Raw genomic sequence first — 24,062 nt, 5'->3', positions numbered from 1 at the left:
AGAAGGGTTAAAATTAATCAGTTATCTTTTCATTTTGATGGAATTTTTTCAATAATCGTTTAACAGCTGTTCGTATTGATATTTGTTACAGTCTATCATGAGGCCTGTATTGAGAATCTTTTATTGCGTTTAACTTTATCTACATTTCGAATAAAACTTAACGCCCCCCCCCTCTCTGTCAAATGAGTGATTTTACTTTGAGCCCCCTATATTGGCAGCAATTTTAGGTAATGCCCCCCCCCCCTCTCGTTTTTCAGCCCCCCCCCCCCCCTCCTGATAATTATTGCACAGTCCCTAATATGAAATAGTTCCTGATTTATCTATCTAAGCCCGGGGTATCCAATCGATGGAATAGATAATCGATGACAATCAATATCAATCGATACCAATCGATATCAATTAATCGATTGATATTGATAATCGATAACCAATCGATAGCGAAGACTTGTGTGGATATCGATTGGTATCGATTATCAATACCAATCGATAGATAAATTGGTATCGATTGGTTGCAGATTGACGGAACTGGAATCGACGCGAATTGTACGCAGTAATAGTAAACACATTTCATTTTAATGTTAACAGGAGAACAGTACTCACTTCTTTCTCTTTAATGCTAACGTCCGACCCCGTCCATATTATGAGAAGAGTACACCGAAATAACAATGTATGTGTTTCGAATAATTTCATATTTGTTTGCCCGGATTGCTTGTTATAGTTTTAATAAAAAAAAAATAATAATAATTCACTAACATAGAAATATCTGCATGTACTGGCCAAATAGGATCCACAAGCTCGAACTGTGGATGGTCGAGCTGTCCACGATGTTTCACAACTTTAAACGCGTTTCCGCGTTCTCCCCTCTTCTTGTTTGATTTGAACACTTCACCAACGTTCACCTCAAAACGGCAGATAATGGTCTTTGACGATGCACCTTATATTCAGTAAAGCCTCTACCCGGACGTCTTGCGTAGACATTATGACACGGAAAGGCAATGACGGGCAAGTGGGTAATTCGAGTACACGTGCCACGGGGTATATTCTTTGCGTTGAGAAGACTGGGACGGAATTTGTTTTACCAATTTCGACCCCAGGGCTTCCTAAAAATGGCGGATGATCGGACAGGTAGCGTGCGTAACGTCTGTTCGAGGATGCTGAGCAAATCGATAGCAATCGATGAATGGTTTTTGTGTGGTTATCGATTGGTCATCGATTGGCCGATACCAATCGATACCAATTAACTAATTTTATCGATTGATATCGATTGATCGATTGAATTTCCGATCATCAGTTTCCATCGATTGAATACCCCGGGATCTAAGGCACAACCTGACCCACCTACTCTTACATGTGCTACTGGTTTTCCCTTTAGTTTTCAAATTCTCTTTTTCAAACAAAGTATCAACAAAATATGAAGAACGTACTGTTTGAATTGGACTGGTCCTTCTTCAACCATTTTCGCACTTGAGGGGTAGCCAGAGTATAGAGTATGGGATTTACAGAGGAATTGACCGGAAGTACGAACACTGCCATCCAAACGTACACCTTGTTCTCAGGATCATGGAAGCTTCCGGTGAGTGACAAGATGCCCACAATGATCACAGGCATCCAGCAACAGAAGTCCGTCAAAATGATGAACGCCACCCGCTTGGCAAGAGCTGATTCACGTTTTACATTCGTTGATCTTATGGACTTTGATGATTTCACGGCGGACCAAAATATGGCTGTGTATGCTGACGATATGAAGAGAAATGCAAGAAAATTCAAACCAATGAATATGGAAACGGAGTACTCCCAGCCGGGTGGCCTGTCGTTTGATAGCTGAAGAGCCAGGCACACTGCAGATCGCCCGTAGAAGCGAATATCTTTCTCCGTGTCGTAGAAGTAACTCAGACCCGACAGAGGTAGGAGGGACAAGACGATACCCAGAGACCAGGCGGCGAAGGAGATGATGTAACAAGCTTTAAGTGTCAGATGTCGCACACTTAGATTGAACACGATGCAAATGAGTCTATCGGCAGTGATGATGGTGAGAAACATCACCGAAACCTTGATAAATGAAACGACGGGAAAATTAATTGACAGAAAAGAAAGAATAGGTGCTGTGCATTCCCACCATGTTGAAGTACAAAACAAAAGAAAATTTGTTCACATAGTTTGCATAAAATGGAAATTATTAAACTCCGAAAGGAGAAGAATCTTATTGTCCCTGTAACATGGCCTCCATGACGTCACACATAAAGTGTTGGACTTACAATTATGTAAAAGAAACCAAATAATGACAACGTTAACTTTATTAAAACAGTTTTAATAAACTCGGTTTTCCGAGAGATATTTACCTGTTTTTTAGGCACCACCGAAAGGGAAAGGAAAAGGAAATTTAATCATGTGAAACAGAAAAAAAAAAACCTGTTTTTCTGTCTATTTAAGTTGCAATAAAAGGTGTTGAAGGTTCATCGTTCTTGCCAACACGAACCGTTTCGAATGACTCTTTGCACCACTAGAATCGCAATGAACATTTCTATCGGGGAGCCCAAATACAACTTCCGTTCCTTTCTTGATTTCAATCGAAAATATTCTCTTAGTAGAGGGATTTATTTCTTGTTTATTTTAAATATAAATGGACTGTAATTTACTCACATCCTTCTCCTTACTAAAATGACATATGGCCCGGTTCAAACGTTGTACTTTATATGTTTTTTTAAGCCTCACTCATACCTCACTAGAGAGCATAGACAGGGCACCTGTTAGCTGGCAAAGTAAGCCCATACGCCAATTCACATCATGCTTGAAGTACTCCCCTTGCCAACGAGTGTCCTGGACAGCAATTATGATGAGATACACACCCATCAGTAAGTCGGCAACAGCTAGGTTTGTAAAAAGAAATGACTGTATCTTGTTGTCCTTGCTATATATCCACCTCCAGAGAATGACTGAGAGATTGCCGACCAATGCTAAGAGGCCGAGAAGCCAAACACAAACCCTCACAGCAGAACTCTTCATCATGTCCTCGCAACTGGAAAACTCATTCTTGGGTGAGTCGCACGTTAAATCCTTGGTGGCCCTCTTTGCGTAGCAGCAGAGAATAAAACTGTCCGAAGTCCTAATTCAGAAAAAAAATCAATTCCTCAAAACCAATCCTTTTGTCTTTGCTTCTAATTGAGGTATGAACAAGGGGTATTACACGGGAGCCCTTCTTTTTCATAAAAAATCTTAAAACCGTTTGGCCGGGCTAATGATACAAAATATATCGTTTTCACATTTTCTCTGTACGGCGTCAAAAATACCACATTTGATTAATGACGAAATGGTTTAATGGGGGCCAAAAGAAAGAGACTTGAGCAAAGAATAACAACAGCCGTCCTGCAAGAAACTAGATAATTTACGTGGATGAAAATCCGTTGAAATGACATCATCAGTTGTGACGTCGCAAATTGATTTATGATAAGCTCGGCCCAATTTGATATACTGCACTCCTACTCTTGGTAAAGGGTATACATTGATTTATTCTTTCCCTTTCACCAAGTGTGCTAAAAGTCAGTTATCAGTAGGTTGTTAGCCAAAGTTTGATGGTTATTTGAGTACCCAGAGCACAGTGGAATAATTAACTAGGATAATACTTACAGCTTGTTTAGGCTCACCAAGTCATCAAACGTGTCTGCAGCAATTGCCTTTTCAGCAAGTTCATTGCCATGCAAAAACCTGGCAGAAATGAAGAACAAATTAGAGGGTCCATTATAGATGAAGCCTTCACTGCTCATAGTTTTAGACTGAGGTATGAAAATCTTAACAACTGAATCCCGCAATTTACTTATTACTATGATTCACAATTCGATGTCCCATTTTACTCGAAGGTCTCCGTTACGCGCACATTAAGTTTCTTTCACAGCTTTACTGGATAATCGTGGGTTAACCCTTGTTATTAAAAACTGCATCATTGTATAATGCAATTCGAGGGATTTGATTGGCTTAGCGGCCATGGTATATGAGCAATTATACCATGGCCGAGAAATGGCGATCATTAAATTGCCTTCTGGTCGTTCTTGCACAGCGAAATCAGTAAGATCTAGCAATATTTCTCGGTTGTTTTTAATAAAACAATTATTCCACTTGCGCTTGTTGGATATGAGATGATTATAGCCAACTCGGCGCTACGCGCCTCGTTGGCTATCTATCATCTCATATCCAACGCGCGCTCGTGGAATAATTGTTAAATAACTTCAACTTTTGTCCATTTTGAACACTGAATAACCGTCTGATTCCATGATCGAGAAATATGAACGCCTATTACGTCCCGTTTTCAGATTAAGACGACTTGTTCGTCCAAAACGCTGTCCATCCGTTATCAGTCTTCTACTGGAAAAACATCCGAGGCTTACAGAATACTAAATATATTATAGACACCCCTTTCTACACCCTCTTGTCTTGCTACGGCGTTTGGGATTTCCATGTTTAGACGTTTATACGTTTACTTTCGCTTTCCTCATTATCATACGATCACACGTGACGTGAATGCTTACAGCTCAGTGAGTGATACCAGACCCTTGAAGACAGTCTTGCTAACCATTTTGAGCAAATTGTTGTTCAAAGATCTGAAAAGAAAGCGAAAGATCGGTAACTTGTTTTGGTTACTTGCTTTACTTATGAGATTAAGATCGAAAACGTTAAGACAAAGAAACGTACAAATACTTCAGACTGCCAAGTGAAGAGAATGCGCTCTCCTCGATGGTCCTGATACGGTTGTGATCAAGATACCTATAATATTTGAGAAAAACAATGAAAATCTCAGACAATTATCAAAGGAAAATTTGGTTTGGTAGGTTTGTATTTTTGACGTTAGCATGGCAACCAATGTTTGACAGGTAGATTTTACTTGCTTTATTCCGGTTTTAATAAAGCAAATTCATCTTTTAGCTTTCTTACACTAACGTTTTTGGTTTTGCTCATGTTGGTGTTCATTTATTGGTTTCTATCTATTACTTTTCGTTCAATTTTGGTGTTTTTGTGAAGTTTAAGGAAAATCATGGCCAAAATTTAAGATGTCGGATACAAGATGGTCGCCGTTTGACAACCATGACGTAATTCCCACGTGATATCCCCAGGCCACAGAAGAGAAAAAATAGTCCGGTCTAGATTGGGCTAAATAATCCTTTAACTAAAATTCAAGGTCATCCATATCGGACCGAAACGATGCATTTGGCATATGTCATCTTGGTTTCTAATCTTCAATATTTTTCATTTTACGTGAAAAGACAATTATAACTTTCAAGGCTTTAAGAAACAAAGTTATTCTTGAGAAAAAATGACGTAAATTAGACGTTAATTTTACTTCATGACAAGAGCGGTAATCATACGAAGTCATAAATGTCAGAAAAGCGGCCTACAAATTCAAAAGGACATAAAAGACATACTCAGTCTTTTTCTGGACACTAAAATGTTCTATGAAATTGTTAATAAAAAGAGTTGGAATTAGTTATTAATTACCTAAAGAAAATGAAAACGTACTTACAAATGTGTCAGTCTGGTCGTGTATTGGAAAACATTTTTGTATATATGTTTGATACTGTTAAATCTCAAGCTCCTGAAACGAGTTTAAAATAAAAAATATACTCATTTTACCCCGGTTCGTAGATCGTTTACAAAAATAAAAATCGGCTGCGCCTTTGTTTTTTCTCGGTGTTTGGAACTTTTACGAAACATTTTTCCTCTTGTTTGTTTGGTATATTACTTAACATTTTATAGTTCAGGTAACTGACAGTTTTCTACTAATTAGCCTGTATTTTGTTTTTAGTTTTTTCCTTAAACTGAAAAACTTAACTACAACCTTTTTTGTAACGTTTATTTAGTAACTATTCTACTGAAAGTAAAAGTACAAGAGAATAATGAATCAAAACAAGCTGTTTCTACTGTTAAGTTGATAAATTAGTTTCATAAACTCTGTTTTGCAATTTTTATTGTAATTTTACTTTCTCCTTGTACCTTTATTTTTCCTTTATTCCTATTGATAAGCATCTTCATGCGTAGTCTTAATTCCTCACTTTTTATGTAATTTTTAATACTGCTTTGTTGACAGGCGATTTCCTTTATAAAGAAAGTCATTATGTTATATTACTGTATAATTGTCACTCTACTCGATTAGTCATGCTATTGAAATACTCGGATGGACAAATCTTTGTAAATTTCTTTGTTTGAATAAAGTTAACTTTGATGTTGTGCGATGTAAAATGATGTATTGATCATTTATAGGTCTTCATCTTACTCACAAGATTTCCAAGCTAGTCGTGTTGTCTAAAACACCTTCAGGAATATCCGTGAGGAGATTGTCGCTGAGATCCCTGAAAAGAAAAAGGAAAAAAAGAGCTATTTTCGGTATAGTTCCATTTTAGTTCAAAACTACTTCAGACCATCAGAAAACTAGACAACAGGCAGACCCCGCTAAACTTACAAAGAGTAAAGTCGGGAAAGTCCTCCAAAAACGTCCTTGCTTAGTTCCTTTAGGAAGTTGTTGTTAAGTCTCCTATTTAAACGTAAACACTCAGTTAAGAATCAAACTAAACATTCAATAAATCGATATAAATGCCCCATTATAAAAATATCCCCTCTTACTGGACTAAATTACAAATTAAGTAATTAAGTAATGATCCTGTATCTGTTCGAGTTATGCTCGTATCTGCGTGGTTCCCCCAATTTTGTTTTTGGCTTTCAGTAATTTTTGTTAAGTCCTTCTTTTCCCGCATAGTCATAAACCACCCCAAAATACCTTTGAACCATTAGCCACCGTCCTTAAGAAATCAGAGTTTCTCAACCATCCCAAGATGCGCAGAGCGTATGCGCAGTAGCAAAAGAAGGCATCGTTTAAAAATGGATTTTTATAGCTTAAATGTTCTTGAATTTGTTTCTCCAAGGGGCAAGGAGAACGTCTTCGTGAAAAATGGTTAATGAACACGTACGATTCTCTGTTGTATTCAGCTAGTGTTATGCTTAGTTATGCGGTAGTGTAAGCGTCAACCAGTCTGGGTGGCAGGAATCGATATTCAAAGGTCAGGAGAGTATGAGTGCCATAGTTGGCTTAGGATTTTTCAAAAAATTGTTAATCTTGGATCAGCTTTGTTGCATACTTACAACGTTTCAAGAGACGATAATTCTTGGAAGGTCTTTGATTGTAACTGGAAAATCTTGCTGTGGCTTAAATCTCTGAAATGAAAAAAAGAACGGTAGTTTTTTTTTTTCTGAAGACACTTAAGAAGAAAAGTTTGAATTCATCAGGCATACTTACAAATAAATAAATGATGACAGGGAATTAAAGTCTCCGTCCAGAAGTCGAGTAATTTTACTTCCTCCAAATAAACTATAACGAATAGAAGCAATAAGGAAAGAGTTGTGGGAGTAAATAGCTAACTTAGATATACTTGAACCGCTAGGCCAACGTAGCAATCGTGGATCTACAACAATTTGGCAATGTTACGACGTATTTAATCATCAATTAGAGCACAAACGTATAAAAAATGACTTCAATTTGTTGACTTTGCAAAAAACTTTCTTGCTCTCTCTGCATACACAGTGTAAGCCCTGATCAATTAAAAATTTTATTTTAATTGTATGTAAAGCTTCAAGAAGCCGGTACTATCCCCTATTTTGGTTATGGGCAATAAACTGGCTCCCTTGCCATAATAATACTTTAATTTTACAAATGGCCCAGGTGCTTTTTAGTTGAAAGAACAAATTATTTATATAGTATGTGGATAGAATGAAAAAAGTTTCAATTTAAGTTTAAAAGATTACATGGTCTTAAATGTGGTAAATGCATCAGCCCTAGTTATTTCAGTTCGAAGTTTAATTGTGTTGTTAATTAAATCGCAGAGGAAGGGGCATAGGAGAACCTCAATATATATTATTTTTGTCCATTATTTTTCATGTGTAGTTACTGGAGAAAACCATTCACCCCTCACAAACAATCACATCCACGCAGAAATTAACAAGTCCCCACTGGACTTCTATACTTTAGCTTAAACAGCTTAAATGGACGATGGACTAGCCTACCATGTTTCCTTATCAATCTCGTTCAGTCCTCTCGTCCTTTGCTAGTCCTCACAAACCTTAGAAGCTGTCACCCCCACGCTCCACCTGTTTAAAAATAGGTCTATACACAGATAATATACTTACAGGACTGTTGTAAGATTTGATATATTCTTCGGGATGTCTTGCAAATAACTTGCACCTTGTAGTACATATTGCTGTGGTTTACCTTCCGTTATGTAACATTTGCAGCCCACTGGGCAATCTGTGTAAAATTTTAAATCAAAATTTCAGCTCTTATCTTGTTTTACATTACACTACATTATTAGGGAGGATAACGTCAGGAATTAATTGCAAGTATGGCCAAAAACAACAAGCGAAAATACCTTGCTTTACTTTGCAGCGTTTGTCTCTTTCTGGAAAAACAAAACAAAAAAATACAATAACAACAATGACAAACACAAAACAAGCAATCGAATTTGAAAACGAAATCGCGTTATATTTTTTAATATTTGAGTAAATCCAACCAAACATGATGAGATCAATTCAGGAATTTAGCTGGAAGCAATTTGGTGTGGTAGTTCAGTATCCACTACATTTGGTGCTACAATGGCAACCAAATTTTGACAGGCAGGTTTTTTTCCGAAACACAATAGTATTCCTGTTTCTTTATAACAACTTTCATGTATTTTTGATAATATTTGTGTTCAACTGGCTCCGATTAGTTCAGTTTGGTCAATTTTAGTGGTTTGTGAAGTTTTAGACAAATCTAGAAATCAAAATGGCCGTTGTTTGGAAATCAAGACGTAATTTCCACTTGATAGTTTGTCACAAGTAACGGTTCTGGGCTTGAGAGAAAACATCTTTAGATGTTTTATCTATCCGTAAAGTTTCATTGTCATAGCTTTAATACTCTAAGAATTACGAAGGAGGATGCATGGTTTCCATCCCCCGCTCTGGCCCCATAAGAGTTAAAAAGACCGGGCTAGATAGGGTTTACAACATTTAATCTCACCTTTTGTTGCATAATAGTGCGCTTTGAACCCTGGACGAACGATCTTGCCATTGGATTTAAACACAACCAGCATATCCGTGGAGGAAGATTCTAACAATGTTGGGTATGTATGACCACAGAATCTGCCCAGAGATACAGAATATATTGAACCTCCATCAAATACCTCAACGTAGTCATTTAAACATCGAGATTCTTCCTCTAGCCTAAAATAAAGGAACTCTAGCCTGACCACTTGCCCACTAGGTGCGGTCATTCGCCATTCACACCAGCTGTTGTTTGCGTAATATCCTGGGTAATACGGTGAAAGAATGAAACCACTGTTACCAGTCAAGTGTTCTTTGCAGCCTGATAAAGAATAAAAGATATGAATTGTAAAATCGCTTGGGGAAGCTAAGGTTAAACTGGTATTTGTCCAAAGTACCTAGGTCCATGTATACTTAAAATAGCTTTGTATTTCTTAGGGTAATAGCGCCTCACTCGGGTTTTCTCTTGTTCAAAGTTTCCTCCTACGGTGAAACGACCCTCAGGTCTCCATTAGGTGATTTGAAAACGCTTTTCAAAATAAAACGAAATCGCAGATTTTGAGTTTGAATTAATTCGAAACGCGACTTTCATGCAGGTACAAGGTGTTTCCTTTGTAATGGATTTATACACTTTGTCTCCTACGAGGATCGAAAAGCGGCCTTGCATTCAGTAGTAAATTTTCCTATAATTATAACTCCCCTTGGTATTTTATTCCTTCTAGAGCGATGATGTATTTCACTGTTACGATGACTTTAACAGGAAAATGTTTCTTCACCTTTGATAGCCTTTGAAGGCTCCATTGAACAGTAACCACTTGTAAAATAAAGTCCTCCGATGGAGATGCACCCTGCTTGGGGAAGCCTTCCCTCGAATATAAGCTGGTTTTCCGTTACTCCAGAAACTGAAACTTGTCCATATTGCCACGAGTTGTCTCCCGTTGACGTATCTTCCCAGATCGGGTTTTCTCTTGGTAAAATGTTATTTCTTTGATAAAGCCTCAGAGTTGTATTGCCAGATCCAAGAAACATGTAACGAAACTTGAGGCATCGGCCATTGCCCTCTACTGATCGGTTATACCACGGGCTTATAAGACGGGCAGGTGTGTCTCCTCCGTTAGAGAACGACCATGTGGCGAGGCTATAGCCTGTGCGAAACATGATATATTATATTTCTTTTTCTATAACAGCTATTCAATTTCAAGCATAGCTTATTTATTTAGTTATCGATGTAGTCATTTATTTATGTAATGTTTAAAAAACGAGCAGGAGTGTTTTATCGGGTTTAAAACCACGAGGCACAGCCGAGTGGTTTTAGACCTGATAAAACACGTGCTGCGAGTTTTTTGAACGGCTTCAAAAACATTCCGTGGAAAAGGGTGTGTCAAGAGAGTTGATAGCAATTATGCTTTTGTGAACGTTCGAAATTAGCATACGAGAAAAGCACCGCAGACTAATGACCAGAGGAGTATTTTATCAGCTGATAAAGCACTGCATACTAATGAAGAGTGTTTTATCAGCTGATAAAACACCACATACTAATAAGGAGGAGGTTTATCGATATACAGTCACTGTACGTGATGTATTTTCGACCATTTGATAGGTCAACGAGCTTATGAATTATTAATGAGTTTTTGAATTGTTTTTAACAAACAGACAACCGTCTTAAACTAACTGGGAGGAGTAGATTCTGTAGAAGAACGGATGCAAGACAGATTAATCAGGTTGAATGTAGGTCAATGCAACTGCTATCAGGTTTAGATCAATCAAGTTATAATATTTACTTTAGAAGACTTAAAGTAACTTCAACAAACTGGTAGTTTTGATGGTTTTGAAGACAGATTAAGACTGGCTGAGAGTAGTTAAAAGATTCAATATGGCCGTTGGAAATTAATGCCTCCCGTGGGCTTAAATGAACTTCTGACTTTTGCCTTGCCTAACAATTGCGAGTACATTTAATAAATACCAGTGCATCAGGGAACCACTTAGTCAGTCAAGTCAAGTCAAGTTTAGTTAATTAACTCCAAATATCCTTAATACATATAATAATAAAATAAAATAAAAAAAGAGAAGAAAAAATGAAATGGCACAACACGCAGAAGGTTCCACTCCTGTTGGGAGTACTCGGATTTTTTCTTTTTTTTCCGAGTATGCCGGTCTCACTGACTGAGAAAAATAATTTATCACGCAGAGGGCTATTGACGATATATGTTACGATTTAAAATGTGCATGTGTTTTGAGCTCTTTCTTAAATGTTTCAATTCTGTTAATATTTCTAATAGACCGTATTCGTATTCTCGGTATTGAACTGGAACTAGCTCAGTTGTACACGAGGCTTATGCGGGGAAATCTTTTCACATGCAAATAGTTTCTAATATATTCTCCCTCAAGAGCCTCCATTGCAAGCTCGATCCAGTTCGATACCGAGAATACGAATATGGTCTATTCTAACGGGAAGCCCATTCCAAACCTTAGGGCAGGCAGACTGAAATGCTCGGTCACCTAGCGTAACCTTGAAACTCGCTGGAACAAGTGGTGCTACTATCACTGCGGATACTACTGTAAAAAAGTTCAATATTCTGGTCCTAGGCCGGTTACGAGGCTAAGGGGGATAAAAAAATTAATTAGTCATCTCTGAGCCTCAATAAAATTTCTGTTGTTTTATTCCCGTAAGCGTCGTAGCCAAGCTAGAATTTTAAAATATAATCGACATTGGTCTATTGGAATTGCAAATAAAATTTTGCCAACCATTGGGGAGAGTTTTTAAAAGACGGGAATAATAGCACAATGAATAACAAATATGGCGAACAATTCAACTAGAAACCTGTGATGTCTCCACATGATGAAATGTCGTGATTAATAGTAACATCTCCTGTCAATCCACTGAGCATGCTCCTCCAAGACTTAAGATCGCCTTCTCTTCTCGTGCATCCAAAAGACATGCGCTGCATCTCTTCTTCATCGAGCATAGTTTGCCACATGTTGAGTTCACTGACACGGCTAATTGCGTTTTTTGACGAATTTGTCAGATCTGAACAGCTAACTGTGAAGTTGCCTCCACCTTAAGCAGTCAAAAAATATTTTCAAAAAATTAAAACGAGGTCTTGAGGAAAAGGACTACTTAAGGCATTTCCACATTTTCAACAAGTCCTTACGAAGCTGAAAGGTAATACAGTAATTTTCTACAACAATGCTTGAAATTACCACAGTCGACATTCAAGTACTCAAGTGATGTATGAACACCGATCGCTGTCATTTTCTTTTTTTTTTAACTGACTTCTCGAGTCCGGCCACCCCATTAACGTGGTAAGCAGCCTTACAAGCATAGCAAGTGAGTAAACTAATAACTTTTAATTTTTTTAATTAAACATTTAATGCAAATTTAATCCACGAGAATGAAGGTATAACGTACATGTGAATATTTTTCTTTTTGGTTCGATTAACTATAGCCCTCCACCGAGTATGCTACGTATGACCTTTTTTTTATTCCCCCCATTATCTTTTTACTCTGCGATGGACAAGTAAGTCCACCTTAGTTTACATGACCACCTATATTTTAGCGGCCCATTTAATTTATTGCGAATTAACCAGGCTTCCATCGTTCAGTATTTAATACAAATCAGTCACCTTTGATGGCGAGTCCAAAGATCGAGTCATGCGTGAAGCTCATCATTTTCTGTCCGTCTACGAATGCCTTCAGTGAACCGCTTCCTTGAAACCAACCTACACACACATGGTGCCACTCTTCATCAACCACGAAAGATGGAACTTCCCTGAAGCAAGAATTATTGGGGAGACCTTCAAGTACGATATTCAAATTAGAGCCAGGATTGATAATGACAGCTTATTAAATTATATACAATCCCCCACTTCAGAAACTACGGGAGAATGGTACGAGTGAGAGATTATGGGATTATACATAATTGATATTAGCAGTAGTCAGTCTGAGAAACTCACTTTCTTCCTTTTGCTGATGACATCAATATTCTTTACCCAGGCAAAAACCTAAACAGTGCACTTCTTTCTCTCTTTTGTATCACTGTCGCAAAGAAACTAACTTGACAAGGGTTGATTTCTTTGAAATTCAATGAGATAGGAACATCTTCTATGACTACCATTTTAGCAGAAATCATGAATGCCATTTGTTTTTTCTCTGAAAGCAGCGAGTCGTTATTTTTAGAAGTTAAGGAGGTTCTTATCTGTTAAGGACCTTACCATTCGTTTCCTAGAATATTCACAACAATTGTTGTCCAGACATGTATTCCAAGCACTACAGTCTGTTCACACCCTAACTTTGTTGAGTATTTTATCTCTATTGGCGACTTATTTCTTTGTAGCCAGACACAGATGGTCACAGCGTCCAGGTTTCTGTTAATTGCGTTATTAATCGTAATGTTTCCAAACACGGCCAATGGAAGGAGAACTTCAAAGCTATCTTGGCCATTGGCTTCTGTTGAAAACAAAATTATGGTGAGATAAATCATTTTCAATTACAGTACGACACTTAAACTGCTCGTGGGAATCATGTTTTGTGTGTTGCGTATACAGTAACACCTGGGACGGCCAAATTTATGCTCAGTGTGAGATTGACCAGGCCTAAAATGAAGAAACGTTCAGTTCAAAATAATGCGATCATACGAGATGATTTTAAAGTCGTCATTCTAGCTTTTTTTATTCTTTGTAATTATACACGATTTTTAATATTTCCTTGTATCTTGGTTCTTCCCTATTCACACGTTGCCCCCTTGCCCGAAAGATTTTTCAGTTTTATCCGTTTTGCTCTATAACGGAGTACTATACAACAGCGTTAATGAATTTCGAACCGTCATAATGATGTGTTATTACTCGGGCCGTAAGGCAGCACGAGTTAAGGTTTCGGTAGCATTATCAAATTCTTTTTTATTTTTGGGGTCGCGATGGGCCGAGAGATAAGACTTCGGGCCACGAGTTATTGTTCTCGGTCTCGTTTTTTGTACTCGGGTGGCACGAGTTAATAAGTTTTCGGTCGCGTTGTCAAATTCTTTAAATTCTCGGTCGCGTTCTTTGTACTCGGGCCGTGAGGAGTGTATACAATATGCAAGCCAGCGAGGCATGCGAGACAGATGTGCGAGGCATGAGCAAAACATGCGAGGCATGAACAACCCCAACATAAACTGCTAACCGTTAAGCTAACCGGGGAGTTATTTAAGCTAACCTGAGTGCTGTTTGGCTAACCGGAGTGTTTTTTTTTTAGGCTAACCTGAGTGCTTCACACGTCTGCCTCGCATGCCTCGCTGGCTCGCAGATTGTGCATCCCCGCCGTGAGGCGCCGAGTCTGAAGTTCACCACATGATGTGTCACATACAGGATGGTAGATGCAAGACACAAATGACGAAAAATAAGACTTATTCCTCTAGAATTTATCAACTTTAACAGAAACGGCATTCGCTTACCTAGAGAGGCATTTTCTATTTCCAAGGCAAAGACTCTTAAACTTTATGCGATGAACAGACGCCAAGAAACTTAATATGTTTATATGTCTATTTTTATAGTGTCGTTTGTGCATCTTTTAACTTTCCAAGTTTTTCAACCATTCATATTTCATCTTTTCATTACTAGCACTTTAAAAATTCTAAAGGTTTTTATCGTTTTTTATTTACTTAGCTTTTTTGAGTTCCTCAAGGTTAGTTTTTTTTAACCGAAAATTTGGCAACTAAATCAGTCTATGACCCCGCGGGCCAAGATAGATAAATATGTCTCACGTTTACTATAGAAAAGCAATCAATGTAGAAACGGTTTCTGTCTTCAAATGAAAGGTGAATAACAAATGCTTTCCCCTGAATTCCATTTAAAATATAAACAGCGAAACATTGAAAAACGTACAAGGATAAAGTACGCGTGATGCGTAACGTTACTCTAGATCATACCGGAAATTACGACCCGTCATTGACCCGGCGTCACATACATTTCAGGACCGTACAAATGGTTTCTGTCTCTAAACGAAAGGTGAAAACGTAAGGATTAAAGCCCGGGGATTATAAAAAGCATTCGTATGACAAATGTCGTTTTCCCCTGTATTTCATTCTGACTGCAAGAAATGCAATTCTATCTGGTGGTTACTTATTGCCTCTCTGTATCTATCTATTTGGGGGAATTAGCGATGCTGGAGGTTATCACTGCTATAAGATTGTATGCTTACGCACAGCGCAGTCAAATATGGCCCGAGTATAAGCTGAAAACAGCTTCTTGTTTAACTTTAAAAAGGCGCTAACGAAAATTTATGTTGCGTTCATTGAGCGGAAAAGGTATAATTTTTTTAGCAAATGAAACAGGTATGCACTGCGAATACGTGTTCCCTTTCAAGAGATGGCTAGTACTTTTAAATGAGTGCAATTGTTTGGATATCATGTCTCACAGAAAACCAAGTTCTCTGTCTGTAAAGAAACTGAATATGCCAGTGTAGGTTAACTTTACATGGAATCTTAGTTCATTAAATGATCACCATTTCTCAAACTCATTAATAATTCATCAAGAGAAAAAAAATCACTTCTGTGACCATGGTCTGGATATGTGTTCCTAATTAACATAACATTTTGCCAACTTTAGCCTTGAATTTCTTCAAGAATTATTGATCATTTGAGAAGCCATATCAAACATTCGAAAATGTGTTTCATCAGATATTGAAACACCTCGAAGTCGTTTCAAAAAATTCGGCTGCGCCTCGCTTTTTCAACCTACTTCTCAATGTTTGGAGTATCTGATGTAACACGCTTTCTCGTGTTTGATATATTGCTTCCAAGACAGTAACTGGTTTCCTATTAAAGCGAGGAAACGGATTTTGACCGTGTTTCAGTGGGAAGCCAATACGCAAAAATCCGTTTAGCCAAATTTAAAATGCTATAAGTGACAGATCATGCTGAACAAGTACTCCTTCACCAAACAGCGTGGAAGTTGTCATTTTTTATTTGCCAAATATGGTTTGCTTTACTTCATAAAAAAAATGATTCACGCATGAGGTCCAGGTAAAGTAGCGATGACGTCACGTGGATAGGCTCTATTGCTTGCTCTGTCAACGATTTTAATTGCCATCACACTGATAAAAGTCGACGATTTTCGATGGAAACGTTTATTTATTTTAACTGGTCGTTTTAACGTTTTTCAACCAGTCTCAAAATATACAGTTTTAGACTTTTATTGCCTTTATTTCTCTCTTTTCCCTTAATTGTATCTTTCGTGTTCCTTATTTCTCGGGAATTATTATAATTGTACCTTTATATACTGTATCTTTGGTAGTCATCTCTGCCATGAATCGTTCTTTCAAATTTTTTCTTCCGTTACGAGTAACAGTGTGCCAGATATTGTCACTATGAGCAGTTTTCCACTTACATAACTCACGACCAAGCACACAATAATCTGTCAATGAGTATAAAATGTATTAACAACATATTATACACACACAGGTTAATATTAACTTGGAAACCTACGATCTACATATTAATCCACCAATTCGTATAAAATCACAGCATATATAACCTATAATTTTCTATTTATCCTTTTGCTATTACCACAGAAAGTAACAGTTCTTGTCATAGGTATCTGTACTAACCGGCAAAAGAAGAAATTTCAATGGCTCTCTCATATAACTGGCTCATAAGAATTGGTGGTGGAATGTAATTCATGCCAGTTTTAGGTACTATAATTTCTCAGCAAAACAACTTGATATGCCCCAGTTTAATTGTCCCTCTATTCATACTGTATTTGTTGTCTCAGGTATGGGTTTGTGCTTGTTACATCGAATATCTGAGTCAACTTGATAAACCTAATCAACTATCATGTTAACTATCATAATGGTTACCCTTAACGCAAATCAAATAAGTCTATTTACAATAACATATATAGATCGCAATCCATGGAGAAAGACCACCAAGGACAGCCATATCAACTCCAAATAGAGAGTTTGCCAAAAAAATCACTTAGCCGGCATGGAAATGAGTTTTTTGATTTTTGAATTTTTTCAGGGGTAAAAAATGGGAGATAAGTTGAGGCTTGAATTAGTCCAATTAACCTGTTTAAAGTGTAGATTTTTTAATGTTTTACTCATTTTAAAAACTCAAACGTTGGTGTTTAAGTACTAAATAGACTTTAAAGATGATTATTGTCAAAGACTAAACTTTGCTTTCTTTTATTTTCTTTAACAAATACTTGAAGCTTATCTTTTCAAATTCCTGCAGAGCTTGCATTAAAAAGGCCAGAAAATACAGTGTAGGAGAGTTCGTATGATAATCACATAATACAACGGGTGATATTAATTGAGGGACAATCCTTTGTTTTAATGTTCACACTTCAGTTGAATATCTTTACAGAACGTTTCTATTGGTAAGTTGCACCAACACATTTGAAATCTGAGAATGATGTATTATTGAGTACTAAGTGACACAGGTATTCTCGGAAAAAAATCCGAGTGCTCCTATCAGGAGTCGAACCTAAGCCTTTCCGATTACTAGTTCGGATGCTCTACCACTGAGCTACATGAGACTCGTGGGAGCTAAGGTCATTAAACGACGCGTTTTAAAATCTATTGCGGTTTGTGCACGGTCAAGGCCAAAAATGCTAACAAAAACATATAACAAAGAAGTTTGTTAGGCCTCATAACCGTTGCCTTAAGTTTTATTAACTTTGCAATGGTGCAGGCAAAAAATGGCTTGATCGTTTGGAAAAAAGAAGTAGCATTCGACAAAATTAAATTACCTTTGCAATAATCCCAATCTCCGATTTTGTCTGAGTACCATTTTGTAGGGCACCAGGGTCTTGGCTTTTCTGGCGTCGTAATGCAAGACGAATAGGTTATATTATTGTACTCAAAAGGAATGGCACAACACTCTCCACGTTCAGTCATCCACAAACAAATATCTACGACAGTAACAATTCAAAATTTAAAAATTTTTAGCTGTGCTAAAATTAACCCTGCATGGTGACTTGATCATGTCAATTTATAGCCATCAGTGATGACCCTATAATTTGATCGCCTACTCTGTTCACGCATCTATAGTTTGAGTTCAATTTCTTTTTTAACAGCGTTCATAAAATGCACCTAAATTGTTTATTTATAACGGAATCTTGTTGATTATTCATTTGACTCTGTGTTTAAAATTTCCCTCGCGCTACGCGCTCTGCCGATTCAGAAATACCCCGGCCCTATTACTCTCTGGAGGTTTCTAATGACCAATACAAACAACTAGTTTCAATGAAGGCCAATAAAGTCGATCATTTCTGAAAACCGTGAAAATTAATAGGCCATTTCCGAGTTGCTTTGAACCTCATCATGAAAGCGAGGCTCTGTTCAAAGTTTTTCGTATGAGCATTAATTTTGTTTGCGTAAGAATGAAGAGTTATTTTCATAATAGGGTTCAAAGGAAGTCGAAAATGAGCTATTAATCAAACCGAACTGGCGCAGAAGTCAATTTTAATAAAATTTTACCTTGTTTTAGCGGGTAAAATTACCATTTCTTTGGCTCTTTTGGTTTGAAATCTTATGAGAATTCAAAATAATTTTAACGGCTTTAACGGCTCATAATATATATACACTGGGTATACCCCTAAACTATAGCTTAATTTGCAGATCTCAGTACATAGTTTCTTGTCAAATGGTGACTTGGTCTTTAAAGTGTAAGAGGAAAAAGTTACAAAAAATGGAGGGGTGGTTAATCATGTCTTATGTAGGAGGGGGGGTAAGATTTTATGCTTCCATTGTACAGATGCCAGCGCGGGGACTCTCCCCTCCAATTCCCCCTCAGTGAGAATGTGATTGACATCATTGTTTCGTGGGTTCCTTTTCTTTTTAACAGAACTGTACCGTGACAGATGTATCTATCGCCCCTGTCATCATCACCCAGGTAACACCAGTAATCGTCACCGTCGTCAGCAGTGCAAGAGTAGTACTCAGTGTTCCAATATTGAAATGGAAATTTACAGCAATAGTTTGTAGAAGTCAACCAGGTACACGCATCTGCATTATGGAAACACATAAATGTTTGAACGAAAATATTTACACCGTGCACCTACAGTATTCTTGTCTTGAGGAGTAATTTGACAGAGATACCTATCCAGGTTAAAGAAATATTTAAATATTTCAGAAGCTCTTGACTTGACCGTGGTGTATTTTGTAAACTTCAAGAGAAAATACGTAAAGCCAGCTAAATTCACGTCTGTATGCATGTAAAATTTACGTGACAGTCGAAATCCACCTTAATTGGTGGAGTAACAACAGACTATTGATCAAAAACAATAATTAGGATACATCTTAACTTAGGAAGGCCTCGCGAATCTGTGCCCTGGACCTTTGACTTGCCTTACCGAAGATTGTAATTTACAAATGTGAATTGCTCTGAATTGATAAGTTGTAGGCAGCTGGAGGTATTCATTCAATTTACTTATTGCCATCAGTTGAAGAGTAGCTGTTTGCAGTACAAGTCAATACATCTATAGAGACTTTAAGATTGAGGGTTTTCTCTAAAACCGCAATTACCGCAAACGTCGGGCAGCCGTTTACAGTTCGGAGTTTGCCGTATGTGAATAATCCATAGTAATTGAGGGTTACTTTTACCTATGTATTATGGAATACTCGCAGCAAAACAAGATGTCCGCTGCATGGAGGATAGTATCAATGCACGTACTAATGTGGTTGGTAATTATAGTAAACTTGCAACTGAATCAAACAAACCTCTCATTCATCGAGATAACTCTTTAAGGAAAGTAAATTTGACGTTTAAACGTGGCTTTATAGTTCTAAAACTAATAATAATAATAATAATAATAATAATAATAATAATAATAATAATAATAATGATAATAATAATGTTTATTTCTTATATTGCGCAGTCTAACATGCAATAAAGATATGATTGAATGCGCATTACAACAATAAAATCTTAAAGTAATGAGTGGCTAAAAAGTGAAAAACTCTGCCGTAATTCACTTACCGCTAGACAGTGTCCTTGACGTTGAAACGTGAACCTCAAACGTCAAACGGGACGGCAGGATAGGGGTCACGTGACTTTAGACGTTTGCGTTTTTTGGGAAACAAGAAAAAACCTTAATCTTAAGGTCCCTAATATCAGCGTATCAAACCGCAGATAATGATAAGCTAAGCTAATATCTAATATTTTGACATTTGTTTATAATTACTTAACGTAAATCATTAATTATGGCTAAACTACCTTTTCCTCCATCGTTTGGAATGACCTTACAGTATTCCTTAGAAAAGAAGATGTCGTCGAGTGCTAAGGAGATTGGTTGACTAGAATGTAAAGTTGCTTTAAACGAGACCTGTTGATAGAAACAATAAAACAAAGTAAGGCATGTGCACACTGTTGGTGTTTCGACTATAAGGGTTCGGAGCTTTCACTGAAAGTAGACCGTGGTATTCTGTGACATGTGATGTTTCCTTGTCTGAATGTGTGCAGCAAGACAAAAGTATAGAGGAGATCAAAATTCCACAAACAGTGATAGGAAACGTCGTCCTTTCTAAGATGCTTTAAAGCATGATATCGCAAAATAAACCATCTCTAACTTAAATTTGCTTAGCTTTACTTTACTTTACTCTACTCTACTCTACTCTACTCTACTCTACTCTACTCTACTCTAGTCTACTCTACTCTACTCTACTCTACTCTACTCTACTCCACTCTACTCTACTCTACTCTACTCTACTCTACTCTACTCTACTCTACTCTACTCTACTCTACTCTACTCTACTCTACTCTACTCTACTCTACTCTACTCTACTCTACTCTACTCTTCTCTTCTCTACTCTGCTCTACTCTACTCTACTCTACTCTACTCTACTCTACTCTACTCTACTCTACTCTACTCTACTCTACTCTACTCTACTCTACTCTACTCTACTCTACTCTACTCTACTTTACTTTACTTTACTTCACTTCACCTCACTTTACTTCACTTTACTTTACTTTACTTTACATTGCAGTGCAGAATGTTGTGTAAAACCTACATTTTAGCAGGTTATGGAAAGCTTCGTGATAGAATGGATAACTTCATAATCAAGTGTTATTCAACACATCGAACACTGTTTAAATATGGTCATGGTGAACTCGGTATTCGTCTTCTGTGATGTACGTAATTTCGTGTATCGGGGAATAGAATGTAACAAGTAAAGACCATCTCCAGTTTTTCTGCAAAGCTATGCTTTGGTATCAACGGGTTGAATAATAAAATAATTATCCTGCCCAATCTTGTGTCTTATTCTGCGTGATTTTGCAGGATAATTGTTAATCATCACCTTATGTGTTAGAGCGCTGTCGGCATGTTTTTCTTACCCTAAAATTTTCTTGACTTTGGTTGAGAGGAGACTGCACATAAACCCATCGTTCTGTCCTATAAGATGTGGCCCACAAGAGAATGGTACGGTTGCTTCCAGGATAAAAAGCTAGAACGTTCAACTTGGTGACAATATCATCCCAATGCGATCGTTTTTCTTCTCCAATAAAATACCAAAAGCTTAAGCACTGAAAGTTGTCTTCTGCTTTAAGATCTTGCGTTGTAAGAGTTTTACTGATTATATAGGCGTTTTCCGTTATAAAAGAAAGGAAGGTCCCTGTAAGTGAATCATACTAGTAAGGTATTCCAACGGTATAAATTGATTTCATGCCCCTCTTTCAGTCAATAAACTTCCCCTTTCTACCATAAAAATTCGTTTTTACTCTGTCATATCTTTACTTTTTACTGACCAGAAACGTTAACGCATACATATATTATGAGTCAAAAAAGTAAGAAAATTAAAAGCCATACAGATAACATCGAGATTCAAAGGTGAAACTCTTTTTTTCCTTTAACTCCATAGTTTTACCCGAAAACAAAACTGCTGTCACAATTCAAACACTTCTTCTGGTCCTAAAAATGAGCTGAAGGTCACTTGAGCCCTTGAGTTGGGTTACTTACTAACTTGTGATCAGGAACTAGATTCAAGAAGCCTTGTCTTAAGTTACCATGTATCCTAAGTGTGTTTCTTAACAGTAGTCTATTGTTGGACTAAGAATAGTCTATTGTTAAGAAACAATACTTAACTAGGAATGATACATTTACTTAGGAGGACTTTGCGAATCTGGCCACAGGCCATTAAATTTTAGCATCATTCTACATTGTCTTATGTCGTTTTTCTTTTCTTCAGGAATGGTCTACTTAAAGTAACGAAAAAATGCTTCTTATAGCAAATTAGCTTCAGAATAGAAAATTCTAGCAGAATAACAAGCAGATTAACATTCTCACCTAATAGTTAATCTGATTTAATAGCAATTTGATAAACAAAGCAAATTGACCATACCTCTTTCCTTAGAGTACTTTCTTTTCCAATCTTGTTCACCGGTCCAGCCACATGGACCCTCGTCAAAGACACAGTCTGAGCGTTCTTTTAGGTGAAATGAGAGATGAAGTAAGTGTGAAGTGCTTAAGCAACCTCACGATTTCAACATGTGTTCAGCAAAAAAGCTGCAAATTTGTGTCGCAAGATAAGGCAAAATCAGTGTAAAAATAGACTTAAGCAAGTGATCAAAAAGATTTGTGGACGCTATTTATTTCTTACGCAAAAGTTAGAATAAATATTTGCAGGTAGCTTTTTTTCTCACCTTGTTTTATAATTTTAGAGCAGTTTCCATCCAAAATATTGACGTCATCAATACCTATATCCCCGGTATTGCTACCCTTTGTTACACCCTCGATGATAATCTGGAAAACACAGAGCCTACAATAGTTTACCCCCTATCAAATATTTCTTATCAGAAGTTTGATTCGGGAAAGTGGCTTTTCTTATGAGGATGAGGTTTTAATCGGGAGTCCGCCATTTCGTGTTTGGTTCGAAATACATGCATAACCAGAAATCCTAGACGGCAAACGGTTTGCATCGCAGGCGCAGATTTAAAATGGTTGTCAGATCGAATAAAAGAGTCAGCGTTGCCTTTTTGCAAGGCTTTAAATGATGAGAGTGCCGCTGAACCTTTAAAGAATCGACCAGCAACAAAGAAAAGTCCTGTTTTACGAAGTAGAAATGGTACTGAGCGCAGAATAAAAGGAAATTTGAATAAATTTGTGATTAAAGCCGTTATCGGCTTGTTTATACACGGAACCTTTCCGTTTCTTCCCGCCTTTTTTCGAAATTCGGTCAGTTCTTATGTCCAGCGGCTTCGCAATTTTAACAGGGAATACAACTGACCAAGAAAACGAGAAAAAAACAAAATGGCTGCCAAGGCTGAACAAAAACAAACCGGTTCTAAGAGCATTTTTGCTTCACCAATGGTTTCGACCTGCCGTATGTCTCATTCACAAAAATCCTGCTTTTCGGATTAAAAGGGCACTGCTTAGTGGAGGTTTCTTTGGGGAGAAAAACATTTATTTTGGTAGCTTAACATCTCATCTTTTGAATGGGAAGCTGGGGAAACGTATCGGAGAAACGATTTTCTCTCTGCACACGAAGGAAGGCAGGAAGGTAAACACTACTTTAATAGGTTAGTAAGAGGATATTGTGTTCATTTATGAGTTTATTTCGATCAAAAAAGGCACCGCCTAAAATGATTTCATCCTGACGTTTCCTTCGATTGAAGTGCTGTTCGATCGTTGCTTTATCGTTTTTTGAGCTGGGGAAAGTTGTATTTTCTGAGACAAGGACAAACAATGTAATAGTTTATAATTTCTTCCCTCATTCTCTTTATGATCTGCCTACATATTTAATCTGTTTATGTCTCCTTTGCGCATGCAGCTTTGTTAAATAACTGGCTTATTATGGTGTTTTTAATTGCCCGTTTCTAAACCACATTTTCGATTTTTTCCTATTTCAAATACATTCAACTACATTCCCCATTGGTTTGCCTAATTGTTTTACTAAACTTGTAAACAGGGATCCAAATTTTTAACGCATGATGCTAAAATGCTATTCGCTTTATACAGTCTCTGTCACCATCAATAATCTAACTATATACAGTAGTGAATCATAACATGGAAGATGTAAATGACTGAAATTAAAA

At 37.2% G+C, this 24,062-nt stretch overlaps 1 protein-coding gene across 2 annotated transcripts in view; it reads right to left on the bottom strand.

Moving 5' to 3' along the window:
• The window catches only part of LOC146469524 (uncharacterized), a 58,070-nt gene that overhangs the window by 2,179 nt on the left and 31,829 nt on the right, over positions 1 to 24,062 (bottom strand). The window contains exons 14-37 of one of the 2 annotated variants that reach the window (XM_085123149.1): positions 22,671 to 22,770; positions 22,370 to 22,453; positions 21,366 to 21,643; positions 20,247 to 20,355; positions 18,884 to 19,036; positions 17,779 to 17,940; positions 16,300 to 16,443; positions 13,267 to 13,501; positions 12,679 to 12,824; positions 11,876 to 12,112; positions 9,831 to 10,199; positions 9,032 to 9,376; positions 8,403 to 8,432; positions 8,164 to 8,281; positions 7,277 to 7,348; positions 7,123 to 7,194; positions 6,446 to 6,517; positions 6,264 to 6,335; positions 5,510 to 5,581; positions 4,684 to 4,755; positions 4,521 to 4,592; positions 3,625 to 3,702; positions 2,719 to 3,103; positions 1,425 to 2,049 (exon numbers count right to left, since the gene is read on the bottom strand). In XM_085123149.1, the coding sequence (XP_084979275.1) occupies positions 1,425 to 2,049; positions 2,719 to 3,103; positions 3,625 to 3,702; positions 4,521 to 4,592; positions 4,684 to 4,755; positions 5,510 to 5,581; positions 6,264 to 6,335; positions 6,446 to 6,517; positions 7,123 to 7,194; positions 7,277 to 7,348; positions 8,164 to 8,281; positions 8,403 to 8,432; positions 9,032 to 9,376; positions 9,831 to 10,199; positions 11,876 to 12,112; positions 12,679 to 12,824; positions 13,267 to 13,501; positions 16,300 to 16,443; positions 17,779 to 17,940; positions 18,884 to 19,036; positions 20,247 to 20,355; positions 21,366 to 21,643; positions 22,370 to 22,453; positions 22,671 to 22,770 (4,102 nt within the window). Of the gene's footprint in view, positions 1 to 1,424; positions 2,050 to 2,718; positions 3,104 to 3,624; positions 3,703 to 4,520; positions 4,593 to 4,683; positions 4,756 to 5,509; positions 5,582 to 6,263; positions 6,336 to 6,445; positions 6,518 to 7,122; positions 7,195 to 7,276; positions 7,349 to 8,163; positions 8,282 to 8,402; positions 8,433 to 9,031; positions 9,377 to 9,830; positions 10,200 to 11,875; positions 12,113 to 12,678; positions 12,825 to 13,266; positions 13,502 to 16,299; positions 16,444 to 17,778; positions 17,941 to 18,883; positions 19,037 to 20,246; positions 20,356 to 21,365; positions 21,644 to 22,369; positions 22,454 to 22,670; positions 22,771 to 24,062 lie in introns of those variants that run through there. The other variant, XM_085123150.1, reaches the window with a different exon arrangement.

The sequence above is a fragment of the Pavona decussata genome, unplaced genomic scaffold (genome assembly GCF_977016875.1).
Source record: "Pavona decussata unplaced genomic scaffold, jaPavDecu1.1 SCAFFOLD_122, whole genome shotgun sequence".
NCBI lineage: Eukaryota > Metazoa > Cnidaria > Anthozoa > Scleractinia > Agariciidae > Pavona > Pavona decussata.
The sequence above is the reverse complement of the archived record's forward strand: the minus strand, read 5'-3'. Positions and strand labels throughout refer to the sequence as shown.